At 35.4% G+C, this 26,353-nt stretch overlaps 1 protein-coding gene across 9 annotated transcripts in view; it reads left to right on the top strand.

Moving 5' to 3' along the window:
• SPATA17 (spermatogenesis associated 17) overlaps positions 1–26,353 on the top strand; it is a 180,665-nt gene that overhangs the window by 79,076 nt on the left and 75,236 nt on the right. For 7 of the 9 annotated variants that reach the window (XR_014881915.1, XR_014881910.1, XR_014881914.1 and 4 more), the window contains 2 exons: positions 11,284–11,385; positions 11,820–11,923. Coding sequence is in view for 2 of the 9 variants with exons in the window: in XM_031552359.2 (XP_031408219.2) it covers positions 11,284–11,364 (81 nt within the window). In the remaining 7 variants the exon portion in view is untranslated. Of the gene's footprint in view, positions 1–11,283; positions 11,432–11,819; positions 21,102–26,353 lie in introns of those variants that run through there. The other 2 variants (XM_031552359.2, XM_031552358.2) reach the window with 2 other exon arrangements.

Below are 26,353 nucleotides of genomic sequence, written 5' to 3'. Positions count from 1 at the left end.
GAAAACATCACCTGCTCAAGCATTCTGACAAAGGACTCCAGAAGCAAAGAGTCTTTGCAAGGAAACATATACTCAGAATTAGGCCCATAAAGTCTTGCGCACTCCCTTATCTCTGACGTACTGCTACGTACTTCATTACTTTTCTCTATAATGTAAGAATATATTTCTATTAGCTTTCAAATGAAAAAAAAAAAAGTGTGAAAAATAGCACAGTATTTAGCACATCCTATGCACATATAGCTTTTGAACAGGTCAAATTATGCTCTGTGAGGAGTCATGAGAAAGTAAGCTGGGAAGGCAGTGGTTTGCTGTAGAGTGGACTTTGCTTTTGTAAAAGTAATTACTAACACCAGTAGCATCTTTCTTACAATTAGCAAGACACAGGAGTTTGACAAAATTCTTGTAAGAATTGTGTGAAAAACATTTGCTTTTCTCTGTCACTTCTCACTTTATCAGGATTTTGCCTGTACTTAAATAATTTGTCCTAAATCCCAAAGAACTGGAAGTTTTGCAAATATATTTTCCAGAAACTGAAATAATCATCTTTGATCTCAGTGGATGCCAACTTTTTTTTCATATTTAGAGAAGTCAGAAGATTAGGAGCTGAAGATAAATTTAATTAGAAGTACAAATGAGGAGATTGTCTCAAGAAATGCCACTTGAGTAGCAATCTGTGATCTAGTGACAGTCTGTCCTTCTGTGTTACTATAGAGAAATGTTGCTTTAAGCACTTGTTTTAATAATATGTGATATCCTCTCAATTTATGTCAATTTATCCTCTCAATTTATGGAGAGAGAGATGCAAGGAAATGTACTGCATACTTGGCTGGACTGTCATACCATATAAAAATACTGATTCTGGACATGATATAACAATAAGTTAATCTTTTGTTATTTGCTACTTGTAATTATCAGTACCAAGGTGAGTGCTGGTAATCTAAAAAAATTGCATTTGGATGTGAATTTGATGAGTCTGAAAAACCTGAAAAAATGAGATATGGCTCAGAAATGTCATGTTGATATTGGAAAAACTCACAAACTATATTGGAGATTATAAAATTTACTCTACAGCACCAGTGTAAGGAAAGTCTAAAATCTAAGGTTTCTCTTTTTTGCTAGTTCATTATAAAGTTTTAAAAGCAGACTTCTTCTTACAACTAAAGTTTTCACAGTTATAACGTATATTTCTGCTTGTTTACTGGCTTTTGCGTGCTTCTGTATGAAGACTACAACAAAAGCGTATTCTGTGACTGATGGAGGAATATTAACTTCTTATTCCCAATGAATTCTGAATGCCAATTGAAAGCAATAAAATTCTCAACTCATCACATTAAAATGACACCGTTAGTGTGGTGAATCTTTTCTGAACTTTAAGCTTATCAACACTAGTCTTGCATTGGAGAGCCAAAAGGTAGATATTCTATTCTATATGTCCAACAAGCATGAAATAAAGGGGAATCATAGCATCATAGAATCACAAGGGTGGAAAAGACCTATAAGATCATCTAGTCCAACCGTCTTCTCATTACCACTGCTACCACAAGCTACTAAACCATAATATTACTTCTTTGGCTATATTCCTGTGATATAGGCAGTTTTTACCTTTCAAAAGCGCATGGCACATTTCTAGCTCATATTTAGTGAATGGTCTGCCCAGTCTCCATGATTCTCTTCTGCTTCCCAAACTGTCAACATTGTTCCTCAGGTTAGTCTGTGCCAGGTGCATTTGTCCATACTGAATTTTATTTGACAGACCATTCCTCTAGCCTGTCTGCATCACTCTGAATAATTACCCTCAAGTGTATCGATTGCACCCGTTAGTCTGTTGCTGTCTGTGAACTTGATGAGCGTACGTTCCAGCTGCACCTCCAGGTCACTTATGAAGATATTAAACAAGATAGGTCTCAAGACAGTGCCTGAGGAAATACAATTGTAGCCAGATTCTAGTTAGACTACAGTCATTAATTGCTACCATTTGTGGCTGATACTCCAGACAGTTACTACATCTGTCAGTCTGCACATCTTGACTATAATTTACCAACTTGGATAAAAGGATTCTCTAGAATATGGTGTTGAAAGCCTTGCTAAACTTGACACAGACAGCATCTACCACTCTCCTTTCATCCATAGGTTAGTCATTTCAGCACAGAAGGTAATAAGGATTGGAAAGTATTATCCAGTACAACATGAAAGTGGATGCAGTCTTGCTGAGCATTATTTTTGCTGCATATGCCAAGTGTGATAGAATCAAAATATATTTTTGATTGATGTTAAATAACTACAACTTTTGTTCAGAAAGGTACAACTGAAACTGGTAAGAAAAAAGTGTTTTCAGATGAGAATTTCAGTTTAGATTTTTTCCTCAATAACTCCTAGAGGCATGATTTTGGCAAGTTAGAGATAGTTGCAACTTGATCTTGGCAGGTTAAACGTTTTCTGGCTATAATCCAGCAGGTTAAAAGTGGTTCTGAGTTTATCGTGGCAGTCAGCACTTGGCAGTGGCTTATTTTCTATTGGAGAATGTTATGGTTTAACAGATTAGACAATGAAAGAAGCAGCATATAAATGTCATAAGTCAAGATACTTATTCTAAATGCATTATTTCCTAATGCACATCCTGTTGCTAGGAGAGTGTATGTGATGGACTGGACAAGGAGTCTGTTTAAAAATACAAACAATGCGATAAAAATGGATCCTTTACTTTTCATCGCTTTTAAGACTCTGTACATTTTTTCTATATTGTAATATAGTTAGGCATAGTTCACCTCAGATTTAGTAACATCATAAAAGGTTTATGCATTACTCATTACTGCATTTTCATATTCCACAAAATATTATTTATGCATCTTAAATTAACATTTACTCTAGTCCTAAAAATATATCTATATACATTTAAACACTCTGCAAGATGTAGGGATTTACAGGAAAATAATAAACACCTCTTGGGATTCTGAGTAGAAATTAAACTATTTCAAGTGCACATTTGTTTTTAAGCCCGGATTCAGTAAAGTTCAAGGGTATCCAACTATGAAATAGTTAGTGGAGAAATTCACATTGCTTTCTTAATTTAATTTACTTGATACAAAAAAAAATAAATACATTAGGTCATAAAAATAGAGTATTATCTTTGGCAGTTTTGGTTCAAGTACAGACATTAGGCAAAACAGAGTTGGGGTGATGCTGTTTCTTAACATTGAAAAAAGTACTGCATGCAGTATAACTTTGTGTGGCAAACTGTACTTGTAATATTGATGCTGACTCTGAATGTCTAAAAGCACCTAAAGTGTCTACATAGTGGTGATCTATTCCTTCCCAGTAGATTAGCTTTATGCACATAAGTAAATTAATTATCTGCATATATATTTGTAAAGGAGGATGCTTTTTTTAAAGCAAAGCTAGTACATGTTTGGGAGGAAGAGCCAAACAGTATCTGGCTTGCAGATCATCAGTAAATGGGCTAAATGAATTTAGAGAGTACAGCTGGGAATTCCTTCCCCTTGGGCAACCACAGTGACTGCAGGATACTAAATATATTTAACAAATGCAAATTCAGACCACAAATCTTAATTCCTGCTTGTATTGCACATGACATAAAGGACAGGCTATTTTCAGATTGCAGGTTAATTTTATACAGGCAAGCTTACAAGAAAAATAATTCACTAGACAAAATTCTTCCCTCTTTTTTCTTTATTCTTTCTTGAACATAACTTTTTTCAAATATGAGATAATTTGCCTTTTCTTGTGAGAAAGCATTGTAGGATACGATACAGTTGTAATGCTTAATAAATGCAGATACTAAACTAAATGAGGGGAGATTTAGATTAGATGTCAAAGGTGAATTTTTCCATGAGAGGGTGATGGGGCCCTGGAACAGGGTGCCCAGAGAAGTTGTGGATGCCCCATCCAAGGATATGTTCAGGACCAATGGGTTCAGTTCAGTTGGATGGGGCCCTGGGTAGCTCAACCTACTACCTAATTCTGTGGTTGGCAACCCTACCTATAGCCATGAGGTTGGGACTAAAAGATCTTTGAGATCACTTCCAACCCAAGCCATTTTACAATTCTATGATGTTGAAAAAATATCTTGTTCAGTCAGAAATATTTGTAATTTCCTGTAGAGTGGCTCAGACTATTGCAGTCTCAAAAGGATCGCTACTTTCTATCCTGCTGTAGCTTAATTTGAGAGGCTGTAGAAGTGGGTAGTGGGGTCTGCTTTTGTTCTTTTGTCTGAGGTGCTTCCAACCACACAGGGGTAGAAAGGGGCTAGAACTCCTTTCCTACAGAGAAGTTTTAGAGCTTCACTTGTTTTTGACAGTTATCTCCAAACCGTCAGCATAGCTTAGCTTCTAAGAAAACAAATACAGATGAACACAGTAGAGCACTTCTCAGAATATTAGAGCAGGTGAGTAATAGACTTATAATTTCCATGTTTGACTGTCAGAAAGGAACATATACTGCTCTGTTGTTCATACTGGAGTCATCATAAAGGAAATATCAAAAATATATGTGATTGTCAGAGCTCTGTTTTTTTTCAAATTTGTGAACCATAAAATTTCATTTTGGCAAGCCTTATTTGAGTTTGGCTTTATCAGTTATAATTCCAAAAGATGAAATGTGTAAGAGCCAGTGGTAGTTGTAAAGCTCCATGAAAATTTAACTGTAATGATAATGAAATGTTTCGTATATAAATTAAATGGCAATTAATGTTTTCGGTTTCTATTTGGAAGATAGGATATTAAAATGGTGTTGTTAGATTTCCTACTGTGAGCATAATTTCCTGATTTGTTTTTACAACATATTATCATAACGTCAATAACAGATTTAAACTAACAAGTAAAAAATTTGCCTGATGTAAGTATAACCCAGAAGGTTTTAAGTTGCCTTTTATGATGTCTATACAATATCATTTTATTTTAAGATCTAATGGCAAGTTGATTCAAAGGGTAAGGTTTGCTCTTACAAAGTCATTAAAGGAAGTATAAAATTGCATTCCATAGTCACCCAGTCTTTTTAAATCAAAGAGTTTTATTGTTGTTAATGTCATTTGCATTTGCAGGAGGTAATTAGGGAATGAGTTAGACATCACACTTAGGGCCCTCAAGTTTGTCAAGAAGAACCATAAACTTCATTTGCAGGGAAAAAAAAGAACAGGCAGTTTAGAAGGAATATTGCAGAGAATAGAGAGAAATGAATTCATAATATCTTAGGTCAGTTTGTAAAGCACTGTGTTGATCCACAGTATGGAGAAGCTCATAAAGTTTTCATGGAAGCAGCTTTTCTCATTGCACTTACACAAAAGAACAAAATGTAAAAGGTTTAGGATAGGTTTTAGTAGTAGGTAGTCCAAGGGGAAGATGATGGCTTTTCCCCTCTGCACTGTGCTGACAAGCTGAATAGGTAAGGGCATAATTTTACCCCCTTTAACATAGCACTTAACATAGTGGTCACTTGTCTACTTTAATGTGGGGAACTCCGATTAGGCAGGCTTTTCCCTGCAAGTCAATACCTCTGCACTGACAATGAGCTCCAGTCCCTAAGGCATGATACAGGCTTTTGTTATTATCTCTTATTTGATGGGTCTAGTTGACCCAATTGGTTAACACATTAACTTTTCAATTTTATAGCCTTAAGTCACAGAAGACCTATTCCTCATTTTTGGAAAGCAGAATTGTTAGTCTGTGCCCACTGCCCACAAGCCACAAAAAACAATCAAAACAAACATCACCAGAGTTCTGCCAAACAACTGCGTCCTGAACTTTATGGCTAATTAGCTGTTGAAACTATGCCCAAGAAATAGGTTTTGTGGCCCATGGGAAGAAGTGTGTGGCCATTATTAATGTCCTAGCTCATATCTCTCCATAGGTCTTCTGACCAATGCTGCTTAAAGAGACTAAATGTACAACAGGGAATTAAAAATTATAGTACCCCTTTCACTGTCTGAAATATTGTGAACTTGTTTCACTGAGGCCAGGATTGGTGTCAATGTACTTTGTGTGAAAAGTGCAATAGAAGCATTAGTATTTGACAGCCCTGGTTGAAATAAGTGAAATTAATGGAGCTCTTTTCATATACGACAAGGCCATGGCACCCCTTTCATGCTGCTTACAGACAGAGAAAAGTCAATACTTTTTTATTACTTGATGCTGACCTACATTCTGCACTACAAGTGCCAGGCCCACTAATTGGTTTCAGTTGTGAGAAAAGTTTGCCCCAAAGAAACACTAGAGCAGATAAATCAATCTTTTTTAGGGTAGCTTAGTGGGTTTTGAGCACTTGAAATGACATTTCTGTTGTATTGACAGAATGGGTTGTTACACTCATTTTATCATGTCAGAAGGCCCCATACTAGTTGGAAGTATTGTTAACCAGTATTGATAAATTTGCTAAGAATAAAAGTTATCTGGATCAACGTTTCACTTGAATAACAACTTGCCATTTCTGGTTTTCTTTCTTGTTAGAGACCTCTGTGGCTATTAATAGGTTAGGAGGTTTACAATGAGTGTTCAATTTAAAACTCTAATTTTACTATTACAAGCATTAAGATCATAGGGAATACTTAAATATGACCACAGTTTTAAAGAGACAGGATTGTGGACTATGGCTGTACAGTGGCTCTTGGCTGTGCTGAGTGATTTTCAGATGAGGTATGCACATGAGCTGCATCTCACCTTTGTGGAAAAAGAAAGATTGCACAGTGTGCTTACCACATACTAAGGAACTACAGCATGGATTTGTATGGAGAATTTCTCACTGCATTCTCTAAAATCATGCTATTTTTCTGTAGGTACTGATTTCAAGCAAAAGAGAAGTGACATTTGTTCTCTGTTTTTATTAAGCAGTAGCAAAGTACACATGAACACAGAACTAGTATTCTAGCAACTTTTCAGTTATTCCTTCTGCCATTGACTCCTAACTCAAGTTTCCTACAGCCATAGGTCTCAATAGGAGCAACAGGTATTCTAGCACAATAAAGAAAAAGATTTTAACATCCAAACCTTGCACTGATTGGTTAAAAATTGCATAGCACAAGGAATCTTGCTGACATCATGCAATCTGTGTCTTCCATATTCTTAAACTTGCTCAAAAGAGGACTTGGAGCTCTGAATCAGTGCTGTAGGGAGAGGGTACGTGATTATTAGGGAAGATATTTGATTTATCTTTGAAATAGTTTTGCATGCTACTTCTCCTCACGCAGAAAGAAAATCTCCATTACTACAACTGTATTCAACAACTTTAATCTTTATTTATGTAACAAAATCTTTTTATGGAATCATGGACTCATCTGCATTGGGAAAAATCTTCAAGATCATCTAGTCCCACCATCATATAACTCTGCAAAGTCCACTATTAAATGACATCCGTAAGCACTACATCCACGTATCCCTATTTTCAAGGGATGTCAACTCCACCACTTCCCCTGACAGCCCATTCCAATGCAAAACCATCCTTTCTGTTTAGAAATTCTTCCTAATGATCTGATCCAATCCTTCCCTGTTGCAACTTAAGGCTGCTGCCTCACGTTCTATCACCTCTTTTCAAGCGGATGTAGAAAGCTATGTGGTATCCCTTAAACCTCCTCTTCTCCAAACTAAACAACCGCAGTTCCTTCAGCCTCTCCTTATATGTCTTGTTTTCCAGTCCCTTCATTGACTTTGTTTCTCTTCTCTGCAAGTGCTCAAGTAACTCAGTATCTTTCTTGTACTGAGGGGCCCAAAATGGTAAAATAGGCAACAAAATGAATTGTTGTCTTTACAGAGAAAGACTACGAAATACTGTTAAGCAGAAATCAAAGTTCAGTGTAAGCAAGTGAATTGTTCCAAGCTGATCATATGCTTATTAGCTTCTTAATTGTTATGGACTTGATAGATTTGCTGTAGAAAGTAACCTGAAGTGTATATCTAGGAGCTAAGAATAAATTGTTGCAATGGTACTTTCTGGCCTTTAAATCTGTGAGTGGACATGCTGCTGCTGTTTGCCTACTATGGACTGAAGTGGTTGACTTTCCACTTCATTAAATTTCCCAGCTTGAATGTATTTCCTAGCTCTTTCCAAAGTGCATTTTTATTTTATAGGAAATACTCAAGATTGTTTGGAAAAAAGCATTGCTAGTACAACTTTATCACTAGAAATATGAGACAACACATTTTTGAAGGCATTTAACTTGATATACATACATCCAATTGTAGCTCTGCAAGCTTTTGCTTGTTTGCCCATTGTTTGTAAGTTGTCTTTATATTTATGTATGCCTATGTACATAGATGTGAATTTCCTTTAGAATCTACTTTAATAATAACTTTCCAAAGATAAACTATGTGAGGATTTGGCAGATCTAATCTATGGCATCAGAGTGTGCTAATTGACACAAATCTTTATTTGGTGGCTTTATGTCACCTTTTTATCTTAATTGTTTGGAACTGATGAGTGCACAGGACAGTTAAGTAGTCAAATATATTGAAAGAGTTCATAGGTCTTGTTAAGCTCCACCGTTTGGATTGAGTCACTTAAAATTTACTAGAGTGAAAGGAGTCAAAGCTTGACAAGTTTAAAAAGGAGGTGTTATATTAACTTGGCTTGGGAATTTAAAAATATGTCTCATGTCACACAAATTACAGATCTCTGATTCCAGGAATTATATAGCACTGTAAAAATGCATTGTTAAAAAAATTAATAAATGAAGAAAACTCAGATCCGTCTTCTAAGAACTTGAAGCAGCAAAACTCTGTTTCACCAGTACATGAGAATTTGCATTCATGATCTAATTCATTCCTGCTACCATCAATGACAGGATAAAAATAATATTGGAAGAGTGTGTTTTTCTGCACTCCCAACTTTTGTTCTTGCAAAGTAATAAAAATAATTCAAAATTATTTTTTACATAACTGTGTAAATTCAGTACTCTGTAGAAATCAGCTACAATAATATAGTAGGATAGGCTCAATTCAGTGCAAAGAAGTAGATCTTGCAAGGCTAAATGATATTTTCAAGCCTTTTTTACACTGCAAAAACTGATTAAAAGTTGTCTCTTTAAATATAGAAATGACTGCGTGTCTTTTCCTCAAAATATATTCATATTTTATGTGCATCTTGTGCAACATTCATCTAGTATTCATTATAAACTTCTTAAATTAGTCAAACTGTAAGGCCAGTAATAATTCCATTATCCGTCAGACTGTGTGATGTTTCCCAAATGTGGTTGAACATAACTGCTGTCGTCATAATCAGAGCCAGTTGTTTAAATGCTCAGTTGTGAGTATCTAGCGAGATAGCTTTAAATAACAAGATAAACAGTGCAGCTGCCAACCCAAAGTAATCTTACACTGAGGGGGCGTGTGGCACAGAAAATTTCCTCTTTGTCATCTTGATTTGAGTTTGAAGCTGGACCTGGGCTTAGTTCCAGCTCAAAAAACTGTTCACTTCAAAGGCTCCTAAATCGTCCCAAGGAGCTAATTTTGGCAGCCAATTGTTTTTGTTTGGCCAGGCATCCTAATAGCAAAAGCCGTCTGCTCCAGCAATTGAAGACTTCTTCAGTGCTCAGAGTTGCCATTCCTGATTTTATCCTGATGTAGGGGGTGTACACCGGTTTCCCTGTCTCACCCCAATTTCTCTGCTTTTTTTTCCTTCCCAAATTGTTAAACCAGAGCTTAACTCTCCTGGACGTAAATAGGACTGTGTTTCCCATTTTCAAAAGAAAAGATAGTCTAGTCTGCTCTGAAATGCCTGAATGGACAATTTTTTCCTGCATTATGAAGGTGGTTGTGATGCCAAACACACAATGAAAACTGAAATTCTGTGCCATTCTTAATTATAATATGAAAATATGCAGTTTCTGTTGGGTAAGAAGCTGGGAGGCACAATTCATTAAAGGATATCACAGAGGAAGTATTTCATTTTGAATGTATATATCTACCTTTCTGCTTTAAGATTTATGTTCTAGAGTGTTGAAGAAATCATACCAAATAAATTTAAGTATGTGATGTAAGAAAAGATGTGGCCATGGTGTGGAAGTATGAAGTGCAGGAGGTCAAACTTAGGTGCTCCAAGTCAATGTTAGCATAGAGCTTACCAGAAGTCATAGTTGCTTTGCCTGCTTATGGAGATTCAACTGAACTGGGCTGTGAAGTAAGTAAGTACAAATTATCCAGGAAATTATAATTCTACTTCACATCACCTTTCGGAAAACAAACGTTATTATTTTGTTTTTGAGAGAAAACCAAACTTTACAAATTACAAAATGTGTTGTGAAACTATACATTTTGGCTTGTCCCCAGACTTTTTGTGAAGACTCATTGCATTCCCATAAAAGCTTTTCATGAACATCATTTTGACAGTAAAAAGTTTTCTCTTTAGAAGTTAACCAGTAGAGCCTGGGAAGCTGATAACTCCTCTTTAGCATGTTACTTCCTGAAAAGAAAAAAGATTTTTAACGAACAAGTATTTTCCATGGCTGATAATATTCTTAATATTTCAGAGTCAATGAAAATATCTTTTTTAGGAATGTTTTGATGATTCTAAATATGTGGTCTTGCTACAGGTGTTAATTAGAAAGTAGCTCAATCAGAATAATATTTAGAATACTTAGCTTATTTGACTTTCTTTTTTGTCAGTTGTGTTTTTATTTTACTCCAAGGCAAGGTTCACTTTCATTTCTCTTTTTCAATGTGGATTTGTAAACATCTGCATTTAAAAAAAATTCAGTACAAGAATGAAAAATTTTCCTGGAAAAAAAAGTGCTCAGAAATCATCCTGCTTGTATTCTTTCCGCCGCAATTCCACAGTCAATTTACTGGTTAATTTGATAACACTAATATTTATGTAATACACATCATTTTTTTTTATTCTCTCTCACGCAGCTGATTTTATATCCGTATTCTAAGTTTAAACAAGGTAGAAAAGTTAAAAAATGGCAAAAATAACCTGCTCTCTTTATCTTACCTGCTTCTGACAGAGGAGAATAGAATTTTGTAATCATAAATGACAGTAAAATCTGTCTTGTGAGCCTGGAAATCTTTGCAATACCTATCGTTACACAGAACTGTATTTTAAATACATATTTTCTCGCAACTGTATCAAGAGATTATTGTTTTCTTCTCCAAACTAATGTACGGGTTATATTAAAATCTATATTTTGTATGCGCATCATTTGTTGTAATTCATATTCTAATTTATGTAAAGAAATTTAACTAGAAGAGAATATTTAGTATTCTAAAGTACTGTGAGAAGTAAAAGGTATAGACATGAAAACTAAATTTAACATTCCTTTTTGTCTCTCTCTTATTTCTTTAGGACTTTCAAACTGTGTTACCATCGATTGTTCTCTTCGAGAAGTTTGGAAAAACTTACTCAAAAGCTGGACAAATAGTGTAATCATTCTGTAAACTATGCAATGTAAGAGACTTGATAAGTAATCAATAAATGTAATACAGAAAATGCACAGCAGTATGTTGACTGAATGTCCCATAAATTACCTTTTTGTAAAGTGATGTATACTATGTCTCAAATACTGTTAATTGATTTTGCTTGATATTTAAGCAATACAGCTTTCAACATTAATCAAAGGTGTTTTTTTTTTGTGTGTGAGCTTTTGAAAAAGAAGTCAGTACTATCTTAGGAAAATTGGATGACACTTAGAAACTATTTCTGAACATGCTATCTTTTATTTAAATGCAAATAATTTATGATACAAAACTAGAGAAATCAAGTAAAAGGCTCCAAAATACACTTATTAGGGATTTGCAAGTGAGGCTAGCTCTAAAAAAAAGAGAAAAACTAAGAAAAGTTAAAATAAGTGTTAAGTCTATTTTTTTTTCTTTCAACTACAGATATACCCTACAACTACAGATATTTCATCATTGTTCTTCATCATTTTCTCTATTAATCTACATCCTTTTTGAAATCCATCTTTTCAGAGGGACAGTGGAATTAGGTAGGCTGTTTAAATGTAAGATGCTATTTTAAAATCTTTTAAGTCCTCTGTGGGTGATATAACTTTACTGTTGAATAATGAAGGTTCTATCAGCTCCATATATACCTTATTATTAAATTGCTTTTTCCGTATCTACTTAATTTTCTTTATCAATATCTATGTATTTAGTCTTGGTCCTGTGTTAAGCAGCATTTTACATAGTAACGTATTTGTGTGATGTTTATCAAAGAACATATTGATCACAAAACTGGAATTAGACTGCTGTGTTTTCCAGCGTGCAATTCAACTGCAAAAAGTTGAATATCTTCAAAGCTCATTAATTTCAAAAGGCTCCAAGAAGTTCAGCATTTTGTCAAGACCAGATCATAATTTCAAATGACACAAGTGAGTTTTTACAGGAGTTTTCAGCTACCACGCTCTCTCTTCAGTTTATTTGAATGTGTTTGAATCAAATATTATTTTATCAAATAGTATTTGATTATAGTGTTTGAATCAGACATTTAGTGATAGGCTTTTTATTACTGAATTTTTTTTTTTTTTTTGTCCTCTCCAAGTGTTCAGGAAAACTCTATAGGATGTAGGTTTATGTAAACATGTCTGAGCACTTTCTGAACTAGGATTCACAAATTTCACTTCCATAAGATTTCAGCTGTTTGCCACTGTGGAAAAGTTCTAGAGCTACACAAAAGTGAAAGCTCTTTCAGTTCCACTGCAGTAGGTTATGAGTTTAAGTATTGGCTGTAGTGTTGCTATTTTTGGAATTTGTGATTTTCGAGGTTTGAAAAGTTTATTGTTCTATATGGAAATGAGAAATTCATTCTGAAAAGTGAAAAGGAGACACCTCAGTGGATGAGTCTCCCCATTAAGATTTAATCTCATCAAATGTATTCAGAGTGCTTTAGTTGTTTGTAGAGGAGATTGAGCATGATACATTTTTGCAAAACTGTTGATAAATAAAGATGCCACAGTAATTTTTAGATGTGAGAGCTATCTATTTGATTGCTTCAGCTTTAAGGTAGTTCATCACTTCAGAGAAATTCACCCTGTGTTACCTCTTTAACTCCATACCACAGTTTCCCATCAGTTCGATTAGAAATGGCAATGCCTTTATCAGATTAGGCTTTCTTTCTCTTTCTTCCTTTCAGTATCTCTGACCCCAGGACAGAACAAAGCTTGCCATGCAGACGAGCACGGGAATAGCAGTAGTGCTCCATAGCAAAGAGTCTGCAGCACAGATGAAGGTTGAAACCTTCTTGTTTATTTTAATTGTCTGACTAATGCATATATATATATATATATATATATATATATATATACATATATATATAACCTGGGAAGTATAGATGCATAAATAAATATATTTGCCTCCTCTTAACAAGCGATGAAACAAGTGAAAAAGAGAAACAACAAAAAATGCAAAAAAAAAAAAAAAAATTAGTTTCTAATTAACTAGGTACTTCCCACAAGCCTCTTTATACTGTTCACTTTAATTGATAAATAAGCATCTCTCCTTTCCTCTCTCCCTCTTTACTTTCCTCCCTTCCTACCTTCCTCCCTCTGTTACTGAATAGTGTGTACTTTAGAGGATGTTTTTTTGTTTTATAGGGATGTTGCAACCTGTTCTCACTAAGTTCAGTCTTACAAACACAGGATAGCTATAGATAGAGGCACAGGGAAAGGAACACCGAAAATCTGAAGTAAACTCATGATATATAGTTCCCTAGAAATCTAGTGGGATATGATAATTGACAGACTACTCACAGGAGTATCCAAAAATCAAAAGAATCACTGCAATGCCAGGCAAGTAGATGACTATAAGTCATAACAAAACAAAACAAAACAACTCTAATTGCCTCATCAAATAAAGTCAATTTTGGTTGAAAAAAAAATATGAATAGTAAAGCATCCATAGCTAAAATATATCAAAGCATCCTAGCAGTTGTTTTCTACAATTTAAAAAAGTATCTTCAGCATGAAGCTAGAAATGCACAATCCTTGCTTCTCAGACATGGAAACACAAATGTTTTGTTGTTATTTGGACTCATTGAATCCACTTGCATAGAAGCAAAAAATACTGTTGGGCATTTTCATACTGCATAGTTAAAGAGGCTTATCAAATATCTTCAGGAAGCAGCAGATACTGGGAAGAACCTGTAATATCATCTAGCTAGCAGAATGTTACTATGCCACTTGTCTAACGCATAAAAAGATTGTAACTTAATACTTTGCCACTCAGTGCTACCTGTTCACCTTAAATACATCATAGATCTTGACAGAGTCAAACAATAATTTTATTTATTGCTATACCACATACACTGGCCTACATTCCATGTATTAACGATTCAAAGCGTTTATGCTAATAATCTTTGGGTTTAACCACTAGTGGGGATCGCTGCACTTATAAAAAGGATTCAGGCAAAGTCATTAAAATGGAATGTTTTTCTGCTACAAGTTGCTCACAGGATCTCATGTCCTGAGAATTTTCTGGGATACTTGAAATGTCTGGTAACGTTTCTTCTCAATGAATCTATCTGCTGTTATCCTGTGGATTTAAGATCTTTTGGTGTTGCTGCCCAATAATTTTGTTTGAGTCCTACATAAATGATGTCATTAACACAGAAAATCTCTTAATTTAAGCAATCTAAGGGCTGTCTTCTGGGCTGATCCAAGAGGCTCTCAACACTTCTCATAGAAAACATTTAGCTTGTAATGCCCTCTAGAGGCAGAATTACTATAGTAGTGTTGACTACATTTTGATTTACTCTGTACACAATTTTCTGGTCCAAATTTGATACTGTAGCTTTCAAGAGAAAGGACATGTTTTGGTTGGTTAGTTGTTATTGTTTAAAATAAGCCACACTTTGTACTTTTTGTACAACAGAAGAGGTCTGATGGTAGGAACAGTGAGTGATCTAGGTTCTTCATTCTGGATTTATAGTGAAGGCTGTGTCCAGCTGAGATATGACCACATTTAAACTGCAAAGTAAAATAATGATGCTTGTAAACAACAACACAGTTTGACATACCAATGCTTGACACTGTATAAAGCTCTGAGAAGATCAAATTTCAAAAATATTTCCAAGAGATTACTGGTATTCCAAAAGATGTGTTTGCAACATGTCCTTCATAAGTCAGTGGTCCTCAATTTAATGAATTCCATACATGCTGGATAGAGGAGTCTGTTAGGAAGATGAGAAGCTTTGTCTCTTATGGACAGCCATAGGATCCTGTATTCAGAAAAGCAGAGACCAAAAAGCAGAGAAAATACATAATTCCTTAACTGTAAAATTTGGATATTGAAACAGAAATTCTACAAACGTAAAGGAGTCACACTCTTGTTGTAGTCAGAAACAGAATTTGGACCTTGGAGCATAATTTGTCTTCACTGCTTCCTTAATACATTTTTTTTAATTTGCTTTCTTTTACTAGTTGACAGAGGTTTCTGATAATTCTGGAAAAATGTCAGCAAAGAATATCAGACACTGCAAAGCTGGCTTGGCTTCATATTCCTCCATCTTTTAATAGTTCAGCTCATTAATGAGAAAATCATCTGGCTGCTGGCACAATCAGATACAGTCACTTATCAGTACATTGAGTTCAGTTTATAGTACTCCGATTCATATTCATGATCAGAGGATGCAGTGAAGCAATTCATTAGTGCACTGCTGCATTAAGCAATCACTGCCAAAATGTGACATATTGAGAGTTTGCATTAAACTGCTTCCTTTGAGGATCTTTTTGTTAAGAAATTCCTAAGTGCAGAAATCTGAGATAAACCATTCAGGCACTTCAAGAAAAAAGCTTTGATGCTCCATGTATATAATGGTTGGTTAAAAAAAATATAAACCAGCACTGACCGGTGCTGTTGTATATGTGGCATGGTAGCATTCTCACATGTAAGTTGAGAGTAATAGCCAATAATGCACATAGACTAGATTAGTATTGTCCCAAACTGAACTCTCATATCTCTTTACTACTTTATGCTGTTTAATGAATCTTAATATTGCTTTTCTTTTGGGTGAAACTATTCAACAATATAAAAAAGAACCTAAGCATCTACATAATGTATCACTGGTTACTGTACAAATAAGGGGCACTTGCAATTACAGGCTGTGTGTTCTCATATCATGAGAACTAGCTTTAAGGAGGGACAGTGTTTGCCAGTTATTAAGACATGCTTCTTGTGAAAAGAAGATGAGAACAGGTTTAGTCGCCTTTTTACTTTTTCACCATACATTTGTGGCATGGCGTGGTGGTAATTCCTCATCCACATGCTTCATTTGATTCCACCATATCATTTTCTAGTAACAACAGTTGTTCTTCCAGTTTATTGCCACTTCATTAGATTTATAGTCTAAGCTACTCTGGTGGAAGGTAGATAAAGAAAGAACTGTAGATTTTAATCATTTGCACATAAGGAAAACAAGTGCTAAACTATCTTTTAATATACTCTTAAAGAAGCTTCTCTCTCTTGAGCAGGATCATTCTCAGTTTTTCTTGCTGATATTGCTGATATTTTGGCCAAAATCTAGGCAAGTGAATCACTGCGCATAGGATGCAAAACCAATATGAAACAGACTGTCCATACTTCACATTCTTGCGGCTATAACCATCTCACACATGCCTACTAGTTTTGAACAAAATTATGCAGCCAGCTGTGTTTCAGACCCTGGCAAAACAGACTGATGTGGTCTCTTGTTACTTCAGAAGATATTTCCTGGCTTCATTTTGCCCATTTCTCAAAGCAGTGTGCCAAGTACATTAGATTCCTGTGTTCCTGCTAGGAATCATTCAATCTCCTGTATTTTTCCATGCTTGATCTTTTATTTTATCCTCTCTATTTCTCCATTTTCAGAGCAACATAGCATATCTATAGTTTATACTAATGATGGCATTTAAAAAAAAACAATAACAAACAACTTACTTAAACATTTGTTGGAAATAAAAATCTCAAATATTGAAGAAATTTATGTCTCTTAAAGTTTCTTTCCCTCCTGAGATACAGACTGCTATGTTAGTAGATAGATTTCCTCCCCACAAAGCTTTGCCATCTGCAGATGAAGCAGGAATTGGTTTGCCATCAATATTTCACTTTTGACAAAATAGGAGATGGAGAATTCTGAAGAAGTCTGTGTGGATTTCAAATCACACCTAAACATTTTTCCCAAGCAGAAAGATCTTGCTCGTTTCTTCACAGTTCCCTGAACACATGACAGTAACATAAGCATGAACATTTTGCAACCAATGGCTGATTGGGCAGCTTATTTCTAAATCACGGAATATATCAAAATGTTTAATGACAACTGTATTTTAAAAAGTTGAATTTCATCCCGAAGAAGTCTTCAGCGCAGATGATTACTTAAACTATCCAAATTGCTAGGCTGTTTCAAAAGTAATTTCCAATGGGTGCATTTATCTGTTTCTCTGCTGATGTACGTATTTGTTTCAGTAATAGAAACTGGATGTGGAAGAGGTGAGTGCTGAACTCCAGATCTCTAGAGACTTGCCAGGGTCTCTGCCATCGTATTTCTGAGGGGTTCTGTTGTGAGTATCACAGTTGGTCATGTCTCACAAGAGGGTTCATGTACCCTATTCAAAAGAGAGACCCTTCTGTGCTATTTCCACACAAATCTAAAGGAAACATAAATTACTTGAAAAGGGAAAAGACCGCACAACAAACATAAGAAACAGGCCAAATAAGCAAATAAAGTAGGAACTGGAAGAAACATGGAAACAGTCTTCCCTGTGAAATCTATCCAGTGACACATATTAAAAGTAATGGGAACATTTTATCCAGATGTCAAAGAGGAAAATGGAAGAGGCGGAATTATTCTGGGCAAGGGTGTGAATCAGTTCCTGTTATTCAAAACAGTTGTGTCAATCATTCTAAATCTACAGTGGAATGACTCAAAGCGATGTCTCTGCAGTAAAAAATGAACTGACAAGTCGCTGTTGCCCCTGAGAATGCAGAAATTCTGACTGAGACCACTTTTCACGTAGATATTTGGGGCCGCAGCTCCTACAACTTGTTAGTTCGTCATTTGGAGTCTAATGACAGTTGAAGAGGATGACCGTGACAGGCAGCTGTGTCTGTAAACATCAAGAGAGAGCTTATGTTTGACCTAGTTCTGGGAATGATTAACACATGATTTAGCTCTCATTCATTTCTATTCATGGTCATATATCTCACAGCTGTTGCCGAACACCAAGAATCAGGAAAGGTTTTTGATGACTTTATATTTTACAAGTGCATAATCGAGTGGTGGGATCTGACCATCTATGACAAAAAGATATGTTTCTAGTTAAAAGACAAGAATATTTGCTCTGGTTCCTTTTAATTTTCAAAGTGCAAGTCTCTTTTAACATAATATTTTTACAGTAAGGACTGCGTGATTCTTCCTCAGGCATAATCATAGCTAAAATGACAAGGCACTTTTACTAAATCAGTATTTATCCCTCTTACATCCTTCTCATTGTTATATCTGCGTTTATATATACATATGTATATGTATTTATGTATTGTATATGTATACAATATGTATGTATAGGTATATACATGTATATATCTATGGCCAATACAGGATGTCCCAGTGCCACAAAGAATCCACATGTATGTACACCGAAGTTCATAGTTTTGTCAGAGATTGGATGTGGCAGGTCATTTGCTCCTCAGTAGCAACCTGGTGACTCACACCTCACAACTAAAAGAGGATCTCCATTGCCAGGAAAGGTTTCCAGCAGGTTTGACCTGAAGATGACAGTGAGGCACATTATGTTTTGCACAAGGCTTACCATTCTTGGGGAAGGTTTTAGAAGCTATGACCAAGGACAGGCATGCCCAAAGATCTGTAGAACCTATAACAATTTATTTGAGAATTTTTTGCAAATTTCTCATACGTATTGTAAGGGATCTCTAGTAGTGAATCGTGTAAAATCTGGCTCTTTAGGGTATCTCTATTTCTATCTATCTCCTTTTTATTTTCCTTTTTTTTTCCTTTCTCCTTCCTTTTTTCTGGTTTGTCTTTGATAATGATTGCTCCAAATATCAGCAGATTCTGATAGGATATGCTCACCTCTCACTAGTGTTTGCTTTCTCTTTTCACACATATGACTGATATAAGCAAACTTGTAAAGATGTTCAGATGCACACCGTTTTCAAAGCCACTCTAGCTAAAGGTGTTCAAAGCTGGAAAAAATGCACTCTTTCATCATAGCTTCTTTTAAGAACAGAAATATTTGTCAAAGAAAATAAAGATAGTTTCTTACAAAGCTGATTGTCATAAAAGGGTAAAAAAAAATTTGCTCTTACAATTTAAGAACATAGAAAAATTGAAGCTTCGGAGAGCTGTTAATGTTTACTCCTTTGATTTTGTCATTCTTCTGTTTTTTCTCAGTCCAGCAGCTAGCCAGAATTACTAATGATTTGTTATTACTTTTTTAACAGTGAATGTATTTTGATGCCTATTTAGAAGAAGAAAATAAAATCTGTGCCAGTGATTCCTGAGAATTCTTTCTGAGGAATCACAAATTCTATTGTGAATATGAAAAGTTCATTTGAACAGCCAAAATTTGAAGGACTCAGATATTTTTTTTTCAGTAATTTTATGTGGAAATAGATTAAGCTAGCTAATTTTCATTCAAATCCAAACTATTCATAAATTCCAGATTGCTTATAGCTTGGAGAAATGGTAATGTTTTCGCAATACCATAATTCTCTCATCAAAAAGCCTGAAGTGAGAGTTGAGAGAAGATTCACCTTGAACAAGTCATTACTAACCTTCTGTTGAACTTGTTTACTATTAGGTTGCCCCAGTTTTGACAGATAAAAGGAATCTGACCATGCTGTTTCTTAAAATATATTGATAAACTGGCTCTTCTCAGCATGACCACATTTAGCTGATACGTCTGTTACTCAGATTGTCACATAGAGTTAGCAAAACATATCAAAGATTAAATGTTTTATTGCTGTCTTTAAGTTTGAAGCAAGGACATGAGTGATGGATCTTGGCACTTTTCTATGCAAAAACTCTAAGTGAATAGGATTAGAAACAACTGAGTCATCTTCTCCAAAAATGCTGTGTAAGAATTGCTCCTAAGACATGAATATAGGTCTGAAAATCTGTGTTTTTAGTGCAGTGTCCAATGATTTTCATAGAGGAAAAACATTCTTCCACCAAGAAAGGAAACGTTAGAGATGATTGGAATTGGGGTGACAATTCACTAGTTATTTGCTTCATATATGTAACTCTTCTTCTCAAATTCTTTTTGTTCAGTTTTGTTCTTTAAAATATGTAGAAGAATAGCATAAGTTGTACAGCCCAATAATTGTTAGAAACTAACCTACCAGAACACAGTTTTGCACAGTAAGCGGTTTAAATCAGAGGTGACCAACATAGGAGTCCTGAGCAACTCAAAGCACAAGGTACGCTTTCCTTTTTACTGAGGAGACTGATATGGCACCAAGCTGAAGGGCAAAGCAGGTTGTCAGCTGTGGAGCGAAGGCAGGAGAAGTATGGGGTTAACTCAAGATCCAAGCTGTAAGCTTAACCCAACTAGCTGTGTGGGTATACTGAGACTGTTCAGAAGCTTTTTGCTTTCAATTCCTTTAAACCGCTCTTGGAATGTCAAAGGTAGGAGGTATGTATTTTATAGCTCTACTTCATAAACCTTCAATAAGTTGCTTGGAGCATCTGCAAAATAAGTTATTCCTACACCTGTTTAACAGAGCTAATTTTAAAAAATACACTTAAATAACCATGTAATATAATATCAAAAAGTTACTTCTATGTCACTAAGTGGAATTAAAAGCTGAAAATAATTTATTCACCCTTGTAATCCTAGTGATGTCCCTTCAGATAATGAAACCTGTTTGTATTTGTTACCAAGTGATGGATTAATATATATATATATAATCCAGATTTTCATGAGTCAAAGGAAATTATTGCTAATATTTCCCAAAATACAAAAATGGTGCTGATGATGCAAAATAGTCTAAATGTCCATTTAGGGATCTAACATCACACATATCAAAAAAAGAGGAAGGTGTGAAACTGAACAAATTTTTGTGCAGATATTGGTCTGTTCCATCGAAAACTATAGCAGGATCCTCAAGTAAATAGTTACTCTGCACTTTGACACAATTTATATCTTTTCTTTAAAAAAAAAAAAAAGAACAAGATCAGGCAGGAAAAGTAGTGATGCATGTCTGATAGTGATGGAAAGCAAGTACATACCTCATCCACTGAAAACATTGATCAAGGCCAGTTCGCTCTTTTTTAATGATGGCCCCATAAATCTGCCAGCATCAATGAAAGTCAGTGTTATCTACTTGAAGTTCTAAATAGGTAAGCTGAGAAAGCTAAGTCATAGATAATGGCTCTTTACATCCAGAGACAAAATTGTCACACACCTCTCTTGAAACTGTCCCCTTTGTTTTATTTTGTTTTGTTTATTGCTGTTGTTTTTGGCTTTTGTTTTTGTTTTGAACAAATATAGGACACATTGTAAGAGAGCAAGAAATTCTACATACCCCTAGTGATTTTTAATGAAATAGATTTAATGCTTGAAGACTTTTTTGCACATTTTTTCTTCCATGAATTTTAGCCAAAAAGAATGAAAACCAAACAGGGTGCGGCATTTTTCCATGCACAATCTATTGACTATGGAAATCAATTTTGAATAAAATATGCTGGAAAAAATGATATTCCAGTTGAATGTCAGTTAGTTTGTGATTTAAGGTCAAATCAGAATTGGGATTTCAATTCAATAGCTATGAAACTCTACAAGTTGCTGCTTATCAAAATGATATGAAAAAATGGTTCATTCTGTCTGGATCGTCACCCAGAAATCTGCACCTGAGCCAAAATTCATATTTCAAATTTTATAGTAATTCCCTATATGTATATATAGTATATATTACTATGTAAAGTAGTAATTTTGTAATACTATAAAACAAGTATAATAATTATAGGGTATTTTTAACATAATTCAACCCAAATAAAAGTAGAATGTGGGAGATGGGCCTGAAATGATGAAACAAATATCTGTTGCCAGTTAGGTGGTTGGGCTTAACTCCCACCTTCCCATAATATCTTTATGTCTTCTATGAGTAATAGGGTGAGGCTAAAAGGAAGTTTGGACTATGGCTGGAAGAGAAACCACATTGCAGGTACTTCAATCACAGGACTACTCCAAATAAGCTGCTCTGTATGATGGGAGAAGACTGGGAATTTCAGTCATCTGGTTGTATGATCATTTTAAGAAGTAACCATATAATCATAGCTGAGGAAGCATTGCAACGGTCAAAATTACTGTCTTGTTTAGTAAATCAAGACATTCAATTTGTCTAACAGTGTCAGAGAAGAGCCTAACACCATACGTGAGGTGTTAAGGGTATTTGAATGCATAACCAAGCAGAGAGGACTGAGCTTGTACTAGCTCAGGGACTGTTTCAATAGGTGGGCCTGTTCTGCACTGACAAACTCTCTATCTGCATCACAGTCCCTTTATTTCACATTTGTCATAGACATCTCAGCAATACCAGGGCAGGCTGAAGAATCCTTTTGGAGAAACACAGTATAAAACAGATTACCATTTCAACATTTAAAATAACAGTCTGAACTATACCTCGGTGAAAAACTTCACCTCACACAGTGAGAAACAAAAAGCACTCCTGCTCTGAAGAGATGCTGAGAACATTTTGAAAAGGATTTTTTTCTTTGCCTTGAGAGTATCAAAGAGATTCTCTAGACAGATCTGACTGTATTTCAGCTATCTTGGCAATGAAATCCCTACTTAGCCTTGCCCCAACACACACTCCTGTGTAATATGTACATGAATCTCAGAAACAGATGGAGTACACTTTACCCAGAATCTAATCCTGGTGAGGTAGAGGGACCAGATGGTCTCACTTTCCAAATGAAAACTTTCAGAGAGTCTTTAAACTAAGCAAAGATTTTATTAACATTGATGGCTGGATATAGTGTAATACACAGAGAAGATTAATTAGGAACCCTAATTAAATGTAACACTGTAAAAGAACCAGAGCACTATTTGGCATCAGACAGCTTTTTAAGATTCTTGTTGAGAACTGGATTCTGCAGCATGGCTGAGCTGCAAAGTGAACAACAGAAAAGCAGAAACAATCAGGTTTACTAAAAGGTGCCAAGCTCAATTCGATATGCAATCATCGAACACATTTTTTTATAGAAAGAGGGCTGAAAGGAACCTTTAGAGGTCGTCTAGTTCATTCCCTTACCCCAAGGCAAGATCAACTATACCGAAATCATTCCTGACAGATGTTTGTCTAACCTGTTCTTATAAAACTCCAATCATGGAGATTCCAAAACATCCCTAGGCAATCCATTCCAGTGTTTAGCTATCCTTGTTCTTTGAAAGTTTTTCCAAATGTTTAAGTCTGAATCACCATTGCTTCAATTTAAGCTTGCAATTTTATTATTATTATTATTATTATTTTGTTCTACTGTCAAAGAGCATGATGAAAAGTTTATTCCTTTCTTTTTTTACCTTTTACAAATATGAAGATCGTTCATATGATTTCCTTCTTTTTGTTCAACCAAGCAAACAAAACGTTGTCATTTTCTTCTCATTTTGACTTCCAATCATTTGTTTTCTCTCTTCATCTCTTTCAAAAAAGGCATCTGCAACTGAACACTGTATCCCATACTTACATCTGTGGTGAGAAGCACAAACAGACTACATCACATGCATTATGGGCACATGCATTATGGGTTATATTACTTTTGAGAGGCTTGCTTATTTTCTAAGGTTTAGGTTTGTTGTTTTACACTAAATTCATGCTCCTCACCTACAGAACTCTTGCCTAGCCATATCCAGGTTGATTTTAATAAAAGTTGACTGAAAAAGTTGAATTTAAAAAAAAAAACAAACAGAAAATGCTTATTTACATGAAAATATCATATCCCTCAAATTAGATAAGAGTCCTCCAGACTGATAAAAGAATACACATCTGGAAGTAATGTCTCAGTTCTCAGATATACAGAGTGGAGGCACTGAGGATACAAACATCACACATCCCTTCCTCCTTTACATTGTATTCTCATATCTTTGGTAGGATATCTTGAGGACAATGCAGAGTAAGCAAAAGAATGCTCCCACACTTGCATACATCCTAACTTATTGCCTGTTACTTAGTTGGTAATACTTCTGCTCTCCTGATGAGGTTGTATAATCATTCTCAGACTAATGTGGGTCTTCAAGAAGTGAACTGCATGCTTAGGTAAAGCAACTGCGGCTGGTTGGCTGCCCATGGCACAGAGAGTGACTTCCAGGAGCCTCCTCCTGATCCCACTCACACAGTATGCGCCTGCTCCAGCTCCCACCCAGGATGCTAAAGTGAGATGAGCACGGGGAAAGCAACCTGGACTCTGGCTGATGTGAAGGTTTGCTGAAACAAGCACATTTATAACTCACAGAAAAGGGAACAGATGTGCAGATTCAAGGAGTTTTATCTCTCCCAAATGCTGCAATCACAGCTAAAGAAGTAAAACTAGATACTGGTGTGGGAGCAGCAGTGATGGCAAGCATTAATGCTGAAAGGATGCAGAGAGGGAGGAGAGGACAACTTCTCACAGAGACAAGGATAAGTGAGAAGGACATTAATTACAGACTGCCCTGAAATAGTGACAGCGCCCAAACTGCCTCTCTTAACAACTTTCCTCTTCTGTAGTTCCCATCATCAGCTGCATACCACCCTTTCCCACTACCAGTGTGCAGCACATATGGCCGCCTTGCAAGAATCACACAAATCATCCAGTAAGTTCATTTTTATTAGTAGCTTCTGCTTAATTAAGGGATGCATCATGCTTCATCAATCAGCTTCTGTGCATTTGAGTCAGTCTCAGCCACTCTGCTGATTTAAACTCCACACTGATACATTTCTTATGCTGTAAGCAAGTAGAGGCTTTAGAAAGCCAGGAGCAGAACTTGTGTCTCCCATACATCAAAGAGAAGTCTTCTGCTTCTGCTATGGCAATAGTAAATCCACACTGACTTACTGCTGTAACACACTGAAAGACTGATGTCAAAAACTAATGCAAAGAAAGTATTAGTGTTGGACAGGGAAAAGCTTAGTTGCAGACTGAAAGCTGTTGTTTATTTCTGAATGTAAACCTTCTCCAGCTTTCTGTGCTTTTCATTTTTGCTTTTTTAAGAAATAAGTTAAGCTTATGGATACTATGCTGGTTTATGCCGGTGTATTTAACCTTGTTTAAGAAATTGCTGCAGAGGTGTTCACCACACAGGTGTGTCTAACACAGCTCAGTCCAGTGTGAAATTGGATGCAGTACAGCTTTGCTTCCTGGAATGGACAAACAAGTCCACACATAAGTGCTGTATCTATAGCCCAAAGTTGGCCTGGTATCTCTTCATGATGCTGTAAAGTCAGATGTGCATGTTATTAGAGATAATCACATTTCCTAGTCTCTTGGTTAATGATAAAAAAAAGACTATCTGTTATTAGAGTCAGAGAATCTTTAGTGTTGGAAAGACCACTAAGATCATCTAGCCCAACCATCAGCTCATCACCAGCATAACTTTAAACTATGCACTATTATTGTCAGTTCATTACTGGCTTCTGAATAGCACTCAGCATCAACTTAGTTGATTAACTTTATTTGCTTAATAACACTAAAGATGCAGTATGTCAGATAGAATTACATTTTAGTTTCTCTGCTGCAGTCCCTCTTGTAGCCACAAACATACTTTTCCTGGGTTCTTTCTGTGCAGGAAGATTAATTCTGATTAATTATACCAAACTCTATTGTAGTTTTGCTGTTTGAGAAATTCATTAAAAAGGGGGGTCCTCCAAAACACAACTGATATAGAACCAAAATCAAATTTAACTTTGGTCCTGTAATGTGAAAAACTAATGCATTAACCCATCAGGTTATTTAACACTTACATGCATCTTTTCAACAAAACATTAACTGAATGGAAGTAGCACCACAACATACATGCAGGCTACATCATCTAAAATATACAGGTCATCATTTTCAGGTCATCATAGCTATTAAAGGCTTTTAGATGCTCTATGAATTGCTTGCGTAATAGTGAATGTACAGTATATATGGTTTTTAATAGTACAGTTAAGGTAGATCCAACAGTTTAACCATATTATTAGAAACATCTCTGTAATTAAAATATATATATATATATATAGTGTATATATATATATATTATAAATGTAGCAAAAGCTACATATGCATTTTACTATTGCAATGTTATCAGGGTAAGTGTCTTTCATTTTGGTATTTTCCATGTATTCAGAAAAAGGTAGAAAACAAATCAGTTTTCCAAATTGCCTCTCACCCATGTTCAGATACCTGAAAAATCATAAGATGACCTTAGCCTAATTAAAGACAAGTGTTTTTTCCACCTTACCAGTCCTGA

Source organism: Meleagris gallopavo, chromosome 2, assembly GCF_905368555.1.
Source record: "Meleagris gallopavo chromosome 2, MGAL_WU_HG_1.1, whole genome shotgun sequence".
NCBI lineage: Eukaryota > Metazoa > Chordata > Aves > Galliformes > Phasianidae > Meleagris > Meleagris gallopavo.
Note: the sequence above shows the minus strand (reverse complement) of the source record. Positions and strands in the feature narration are given on the sequence as shown.